The following is a 9,244-nucleotide window of genomic DNA, read 5'->3' on the forward strand; positions in this document are numbered from 1 at the left end:
ATCTCAGTATTTCCCTGGTAGCAAAACTAGGAGAGATGAGCAATATTAGTTTTTTAAGGTAATGTTTTAAGCCTCAATGATGAAGACAGTCTGAGAGAATGAAGCTAATATCTGAAGTGAGAAAGAATCTTGGCTGTATTCAAGTCCCTGATTTAAGCAGTCTCTGAGGCCCAGCTGCACCACAGCCCTTCCTTTTAGTTAAGTGCCTTGGTCCATTCAAGGCTGCTGTAACATAATACCATAGTCTGGGTGGATTATAAACAACAGAAGTTTATTTCTCAGTCTGGAGGCTGCGAAGTCCAAGATCAAGGCACTGGCGGATGTGGTGCCTGGTGAGGGCCTGCTTCCTGTTTCACAGACAGCCATCTTCTCACTGTGCCTTCAGATGGTAGAAAGGGAGAGAGAGCTCTCTGGGGTCTCTTTAATAAGGGTACAATGGTATCTATGAGGGCTCCACCCTCATGACATTATCACCTCCTAAATGTCCCTCCTGAACCATCACATTAGGGATTAAGATTTCAACATATGAGTTTGGAGGGGGGGACACAAACATTCAGTTCATAACATTAAATAAGTATATATTTTTAAATGTCTGTTGTTTGCAGCCATGAGTCCTCACTAATAAAGTCTTGCTTTTGTAGGAGAGTAAAAATATCTCTATCCTCTACCTTTCTAAACTCCCAGCTGGGGACCCTGTAACAAAACAGGAATTAACAAGAGGAAAGCATACAAATTTATTTAATATAGGTTCTACATAGAAAACTTCAAAAGAAAATGAAGACCCAAAGAAGTGTTTAAACCTGAGCATTTTAATGCTAGGTTTGATGAACAATGGAAAGTCATGAAGAATGTGACAGGACAAAAAAAGGGTATGAGTAAAGTGTAGTAAACTGGGGGAAACAGCAGTCCTGTTCATTTAGATTCCTCTCAGTGCCCCTCTGTCTTGGAGATAAAGATGCTCCTTTCCTCCAGGTATAGGGTACCTCTCACATGAGAATCCTTCCCGCACATGCTGCTTCTCAAATTCCTTCAGCTTAAAATATTCAAAATGCCAAGGTGCCATATTTTGGGGTATCGTGTCCTGACCTTGTCACTTTCTATTCTATTCCCAGCATCCAACACAATACTTATGGTAGGTATTCAGTAAACATATGTTGAATGCATAAGTGAAAAGAAAGTAAGGGAGAAAGAAAATACATAAAGATAAATTCATCATTGGACAGCACATGCAAGAGAACAAAACTGGAACCTTATCTTACACCATAAACAAAAATCAACTCAAAATGGATTAAAGCCTTAATTATAAGACCCAAGGGACTTCCCTGGCGTTCCAGTGGTTAAGACTCCGCACTCCCAATGCAGGGGGCAAGGGTTCGATCCCTGGTCTGAGAACTAAGATCCTGCATGCCACACAGCGTGGCCAAAAAAAAAAAAAAAAAAAAAAGTAAAAATTATAAGACTCGAAACCATAAACCTCCTAGAAGAAAACATAAAGGGTAAGCTCCTTGACATCCATCTTGGCAATGATTTTTTGGATTTGACACCAAAACAAAAGCAACTAAAGCAAATATAAACAAGTGAGACTACATTAAACTAAAAAGCTGCACAGCAAAAGAAACCATCAACAAAATGAAAAGGCAACCTATGGAATGGGAGAAAATATCTGCAAATCATGTATCTAATAAGGGGTTAATATCCACCATATATAAAGAACTCACATAACTCATTAGCAAAAAAATACACAATCTAATTTAAAAATGGGCAGAGGACCTGAATAGACATTTTTCCAAAGAAGACATACAAATGGCCAACAGGTGCTCAACATCACTAATCATCAGGGAAATGCAAATCAAAACCACAATAAGACATCTTCTCATACCTGTCAGAAGGACTATTACCAAAAAGAGAAGAGATAACAAGTGTTGACAAGAATGTGGAGAAAAGGGAACCCTTGTGCACTGTTGGTGGGAATATAAATTGGTGCGGCCACTATGGAGAACAGAATGGAGGTTCCTCAAAAAATTAAAAGTAGAACTACCACATGATTCAGCAATCCCCCTTCCAGGATATATAGCCAAATGAAATGAAAAAAGATCTCGAAGACATATCTGCACTCCCATGTTCACTGAAGCATTATTCATAATAGCCAAGATATAGAAACAACCTAAATGTCTGTCAATGGATGAATGGATAAAGAAGATGTGGTATATATATAAAATAAAATATTCTTCAGCCCTGAGAAAGAAGAAAATCCTGCCATTTGTGACAACATGGATGGACCTTGAAGACATTATGCTAAGTGAAATAAGCCAGACAGAGAAAGACAAATATGGCATGGTATCACTTACATGTAGAATCTTAAAAAAAAAAATGTCAAACTCATAGAAACACAGAGTAGAAAAGTGGTTTCCAGGGGCTGGGGATTGGAGAGTAGGGGAAATAGGGAGAGGTTGGTAAAAGGGCACAAACTTTGAGCTGTATGATGATTAAGGTCTGAAGATCTAGTGTAAAATGTGGTGACTATAGTTGGTAACACTGTATTACATGTGAAGAAAATAAAAGGTAAATTCAACAAACAGATTTACAACAAAAGCTTTTATTCCCAAAGTCCATGAAAAACGTATTTACTTTTACTACAGTAGAAGTTTTTTACTTGTGTAAACTGCCATCTGTGGAGGGAGAAACAAAAACGGCAGAGAAAGGAAAAGAGGGGATACTAAGAACAGTATGATCAATTTCTATCCATCATTTATGAACTCTCTTACTTCTTTAAGCTCTCATTTTAGCATTTATTTTAAAAATTAAATATCAGACACAAGTTCCCTTCAGAGAGAAAAAAAATACTCTGATTAAACTTTTTATTTACTTAAAGAATCAAAGTGCATGCCAAAAGGAACTTTATTTTGAATTATTAGACTATCATAGTTAATACCCCAGGAATGCCTAAGAAATTATTCATATTGCGAGACAGGAAACTGATCATTGAGACAAAAATCCTTTCAGCTCTTCCTTTCAAACAAATTCTCTAAATAGTATAAGATAGTAAATACATTTATTTCCTGCTCTTTAGCTAAACTTTGATAACTATCTGCCTAGACAGAATAATGTAATAACTGAAACAGCTGCACTGTAATAAGTCTAACCATACCTTATAAAATTAATTTTATATAACACTTAACCTAAAAATAAAAGTAAATGGATTAAACAACAACAGATTTTAAGCAAAAATTAACAAATCTTATTTAACCAGGCAACCAAGTTTTAAAATTAGTTTACTTTCCACATCCTTTGAGTTCTAATATTACACCTATTAGAGAACTAAATCTTATAATCACATCAGAATCAAAACAAAATGGTATTAGAAAAACTTACTTACCAGGTGTTTTCTTCTGGCAAGATATCTGATTTACCATATACAGGTTAAGGAGGTCTAAACTGACAGTAGAATTTTTGACAGGGGATGAAACTCCCAGTAATTCCATTTTTGATTTTAACCTTTTCTTTTCAAAATATTCCTAAAGTAATTATAAATAAAAAGTTATTGCAGCAACTATATGGTTTCAGGCAGAATCATAAATAATAAAAAGCAATAATACAATCAAATAATTGACTTGATATTTTTATATTCTTGTGACACACACTTTATATGTTTACAAATTAAAATCAATCATGATAACTTGCAGTTTGCCTAAAGAGTCTAAATTTCACAGCCTCTTATAATCTTTCTTTTGTTAAATGTAATACTTTTAAAACAGAACTTTATAAAGCCATTCACAGGTATCAAAAATTATCTGAATGTAGAAAGTTTTAAAAAATCTGATAAAACAAATCTGACAGGCTACAAATTTGTTTTTCTACAAAGTGTGCTATTCTATAGATATAAAAATCCTTAAAGATATTCTCAGCTGGGTGCCATCAAAAGTCAACTGAGATGAGAAGAGGGGGGGGAAAAAAGCAGCTATGTGAGAAATAATCTGCAGCCAAAGGCAATTTAATTCCCTTTGTTATACCTCCATGACTACAATTTTTTTTTAAACCAGACTTGTACATAATTATCTTTTTTCATCCAGCATTTATTTTCTTCTTGGTTGTTTGAACTTAATTATTCTTCCTTATCTTCATTCTTTTCTTTCAGATTATATCCTTAATTTACCAAGTTCAAAGGCATTTATTTGTTTAAAATTTATTTATTGAGCAACTACTATGTACTAACACTATAACAAATTGCGAAAACATCTTCTCTTAAATTAATAATTCATAATACATTGCCATGAATGTGATTATAAATGTGAGATATCAAAAATGAGGAAGGTCCAAGATGGCAAAAAAACTAAAGAGGAAGTATCGCTTTTCCAAGAAATTAAAGCTCTTTCACATTAACCTTTCAGAATACCATTAATTATAATAGACTTTTATACTGTAGACTTAGACTTAAGATTGTAAAAAACTTGTAAGAATTGTAAGAAACTTACCAGTTCTCAAGCAACAAAGTAAATGTCATGTTGTTATGCAAAATTAACCACAGATAAACATATCTGTTTATAATTTGTTTCAGTGATTTGCAATCCCAAATTGGACTTAAATGTCTTAGAAAAGATCACACTATGGTTCAGCAATGAAATGACAGTACCTTCAGGATGTAAATATTTTTTCCCCTTGAAAAAACTGACTATGGATCTTATAATTGATGATATTTTAGAATTAAGATGTTATTTCTTAAGGCAGTATACTTTGTGATAAATAAGACTACGGCGAGAGAGACAATGACACAAATAATTACAACACAATGTGATACGAGATGTTATAGAATCTACCCCAAAAGGGTAGTCAACCTATGGGTAGGTGGTGGGAGGTCAGGCAGAGGAGGAGAGGGAAGGTTTCTTATGAAATTATTTCTAAGGTAGATGGATGAGTCAAGAGTAAGCCAGAGTATAGAAATACAAGGTTCTAGGAATAAGGAAGAACAGGACAACGACTATCTACAAAGCAAGTAAGTCTTTATTTCAGGGGACACTGTGCTGAAGAGAACGAATCCTCATACTCTAGATATCATGATAGCCTCTAATCTTTGTGTTCCCAGAAAGAACAAAGGTATGTGACTAACTGATTTACCTGACAAGGTTAGGCTCAATTTTTCTATCAAGTTTCATTTGGTAGAGACAAATAGAAAATAATTAGAAGATAGTTAGAAAACCTCAGGAAATAATCAATTTTTAACTTGATAATAGCCATTTAAAAGAAGCAGCTAGAGAGACAGGAATAGAATCTGGAGAATGTGTTGAAGAAAGCAAGGTAAGAGCTTGTTTCAAGATAAAGGGAGTGTGCAGTTCTCCAAATGGAGACTATCCACTTTATGAAGTGTTGAATGGTTTGTTTATATCTCACACACCTACAAAAAGAAAAGATGGAGGTAATGGCAAACTGCAGGAGATAATGACATACTAAAGTAAGTTGGACTGAAAAACATCCTTGGAATTGAACAACATGAAGTTCAATTTCAGCATTAGCAAGAGCTGTATAGTGGAGTGTACTGAGAAGCGAATGGGAGATAAGAGGGATGGGCCATAGCAGAAAAGGGAAAGGATCCAGAGAGAGCTTTTACTTGTTTCAACAGGAGAGAATTGAGTATGTATGATATCGATGCAAAACCTCCAGTTGACCCAGAATGGTTGAAGATACAAGAAAGGGGTGAAGTAATTGATGCAGTGAGGTCCCTGAGAAAGCAGAAGTAAATGGAATCCAGATCACAGATAGAGAGACCTTGACAAAAGGAAACTACTTCCTTAGTTACAGGAAGGAAAGAGAAGATGGGTGAAGATATAAGATGATTTATAGAACTGGTGATAGAAATTTCAGATAATTCTCATCTGATAGTTTCTATCTCCTTTGAAATATGAGACAAGGTCATCTAATGAGTATGAAGGGATAAAGAATAGGGTTGGGGAAGAGAGGCTTGAGGAGACAAAGGAAGGTATGAAATTTTCAAAGAATAAGAAAGTGACATGACTAGAGATCAACACTTTGGGAAAGGGCCGTGAGTCTTTTTCTTTCTTATAAATATTCAAAAGAATGATCCAAATAGAGTTAGATTATTTTTTGAAAAATAGTCTGGGTACAGATTACATTCATAGATTATTTAGTTATTGAGTGCCTATGTTACACACAATTCTAGGCACAGGAGATACAGAATGAATAAAAGTGATAAGATCCTTTTTTTATGAATATATGTTAATAGGGGGTGGGGGAAGAGAACAGAATCAAGAAATATATAAGAAAATACCAGACTTTGAAAAGAGTGATGAATAAGAGAGAGTACTGAAGAGAGAGTAACTGGAGGGTGGGGAGCATTTAGATGTAGTGATCAGAGAAAGCCAGTCTAAGAAATACTTTAGCTGAGACCCAAGATTGACAAGCCAGACATAAAACTATCTCAAGGGAGAATATTCCAGAGAAAGGGAAGAAGAGTGGCAGAAGGAAGCTCAGTGTGGTTGAAATACAATGAACAATAGGGTGAGTAGTAAAAAATAAGGTCAGAGAAGCAGGCAGGATGCAGAACCTTCAGGTCCTTTTAGATATGTTTAAATCAGATTTATTCTAAAAGCAATGAAAAATAATTGAGGCTTTTAAGCAGGGAAATGATAAATTCTGGTTTGTGTTTTAAAAAGAATCATACTAACAGCTGTGTGAAGAATAGAATACAAAAGAGTAAAAGAAAAAGCAAAAAAATTTTTTGACAAATTCAATGACATTATAAGTAAGAACTTTCCTTCAAAGATATCATTAAGAAAGTAAAAATAAAAGCTACGGAGTACACATATAACTGACAAAGAATTTCTAAATGTATAAAGACACAATAAGAAAAAGACAAAGAACCCAAAGAAAAAAAATTTTAAATACTTGGAAAAGCACCTCATGAAACAGAAAACCTGGAGACACAAGAGGGAAGAGATATGGGGATATATGTATATGTATAGCTGATTCACTTTGTTATAAAACAGAAACTAATACACCATTGTAAAGCAATTATACTCCAATAAAGATGTTAAAAAAAAACCCCAAAAAACAGAAAACCTGAATGAAAAGATAGTCAGCTTCATTAGTAATCAAGAAAATACAAGTTAAACTTACAATAAGGTATCATTTCACTGAGTTAACAAATATCCTGCTTATATCATAATCACTCCCTTGTTTTTCTTTAAATTTTACCACCTTTGAACATATTTTTACTGTTTTGGAACTTTTTGTAAATGGAATTTCACTGCTTGTATTCTTCTGTGAGTTGCTTCACTTGCTCAACGTTCTGTTTTTGAGATTCATCTACATTAATTACATTCTGATGATACATTTCATGGCTATACCATTACTTGGGTAGGCCACAATTTGCTTAACCATTCTACTGCTCCTGAATGTTTGGGTGCTCCCTTTTCTCTCCCCTGTACCCTGTCCTTCTTCTTCCTCTCTTTCTCCTTCTCTCTTTCTTTTTTTTTTTTGTTTGCTACTTAACAACAACGATTCAAACAAGCATGTACATAAAGTGCACTTGTGGAAGTTTCTCTGGGATATATACTGCTCAGTTGCAAGGCGTATACATGCTCAACTTTACTATGTAATACAGTCAATGTAATAATTAAAAAAAACACTAAAAAAGGTAGGAAATAGGTTATAAGGTCATTATAGTACTCTGGGCAATAAATGATAATGATGTGGATCAGGGGGCTAACAGTACAGTTAGTGAGAAGTGATCAGACTTGGGATATATTGGAACTAGATGACAACAAGAATCATCATGATCCTTAACTCTCTGCCTGAGCAAAATGGGTAGCTAATTAAGCTATCTACAAGAAGGAAGAAGACTAAAGAAAGATGGTCTTCCAGTTTCACTCAGGTGAATTTATTAACCTTGGAAAACTGCTCCAAAAGATCACTGTTCTCATAAGGCTATGAGACACAATAAAAATATATTTTCTTTACCTTTTGCTTTCTCCTTTCCTGCTTGATCAGAACTCTGGTCCTGAAAAGGGAAGCATGATAAAACATATAATGATTAAAGAAATAGTCTCTAAAACAATTGCCATTTTAGCTGAATTGAAGACTTGGAATTAAAATCTAAAAGTGTAGTGACAACTGTGAAAATGTTCTTAAATTATTTGTAAAGTATATATACTGCTTCACAAAATTTTCCCAGATAGAAAATACAACAACTAATAAAAAAGACTCTAGACCTATGATGAATAATTAAGCATAAAATAAGCCTGTTATAAAAAACAAGATAAGTAGAGAAACAAATGCACTGGAAAGAATGTATCACTGAAACATTCTCATCTGATAGCAATATTCTTGGTCAACACTGCTATTTTCTTTGCCTTTCCTTGTATTTCAATATTCTACTGAAATCAACATGGAATAGAGAGAAGATCAAAATCTATATAGGATCTAAGGAAATGTTAAGTTTATTATTAGAGCAACTTCAGTTGCCTTAATATATCAGCTATGTGTACCTGAAACCTCACAACTTCTTTAAAAAACAGGTATTCATTATGGATGTGCTTCAAACCACATAATCTTTGTGCCAAAAACTGCACTGAATCCCAATGGTAATGCAGTATTTAACAGTTATAAAATATTTGCTCTATTAATAATAGCAGAACGCTATAAAACATTGATAATATAGTCAGATCTACACAATATATCTTTTGGATATACATGAAACTATGCTCTCAAATTCAAGATTTGTGCAAGAATTATAAGTAAAATAACAAAATGTATTTTAGCTATATGAGATTATGTAATAATAACATGAAAATAAAATTGCTAATAATGAGTACCATAAATCTTGTACCATTCTAGATACTCCAGAATCTTTACATGTATAAACTCATTTAATTTTCATAGCAACTCTATAAGGTAAGTTCTATTTTTATCCCCATTTTACTGATGAAGAAACTAAGACACAGAGAAGTTAAGTAATTTTCCCAAGGTCATACTGCTAATAAGTGGTAGAACCAGGATTCAAATCCAAGAAATCTAGCTTTAAAATTTTTAACCAGTGCCTTTTACTGCCTGCCAAGTATGCCAACTGTGAATATACAAAGCTGTTCATTTTTCCAAATGCTTTTCATAAACTACATGAATGACAGTTACTGAATATCCCCCGACTCTGACACTTTATTTTTTTTTAATAAATTTATTTATTTTTGGCTGTGTTGGGTCTTTGTTGCTGTGCACGGGCTTTTCTCTATTTGCA

At 33.8% G+C, this 9,244-nt stretch overlaps 1 protein-coding gene across 1 annotated transcript in view; it reads right to left on the reverse strand.

Moving 5' to 3' along the window:
* The window catches only part of REDIC1 (regulator of DNA class I crossover intermediates 1), a 74,901-nt gene extending 66,897 nt beyond the window's left edge, over positions 1–8,004 (reverse strand). The window contains 2 exon segments of the mRNA XM_061206063.1: positions 3,377–3,515; positions 7,972–8,004. Coding sequence (XP_061062046.1) covers positions 3,377–3,482 — 106 coding nt within the window. The 5' untranslated portion in view covers positions 3,483–3,515; positions 7,972–8,004.
* Positions 8,005–9,244: the final 1,240 nt, after the last annotated feature.

Source organism: Eubalaena glacialis, chromosome 11 (assembly GCF_028564815.1).
Source record: "Eubalaena glacialis isolate mEubGla1 chromosome 11, mEubGla1.1.hap2.+ XY, whole genome shotgun sequence".
Lineage (NCBI taxonomy): Eukaryota > Metazoa > Chordata > Mammalia > Artiodactyla > Balaenidae > Eubalaena > Eubalaena glacialis.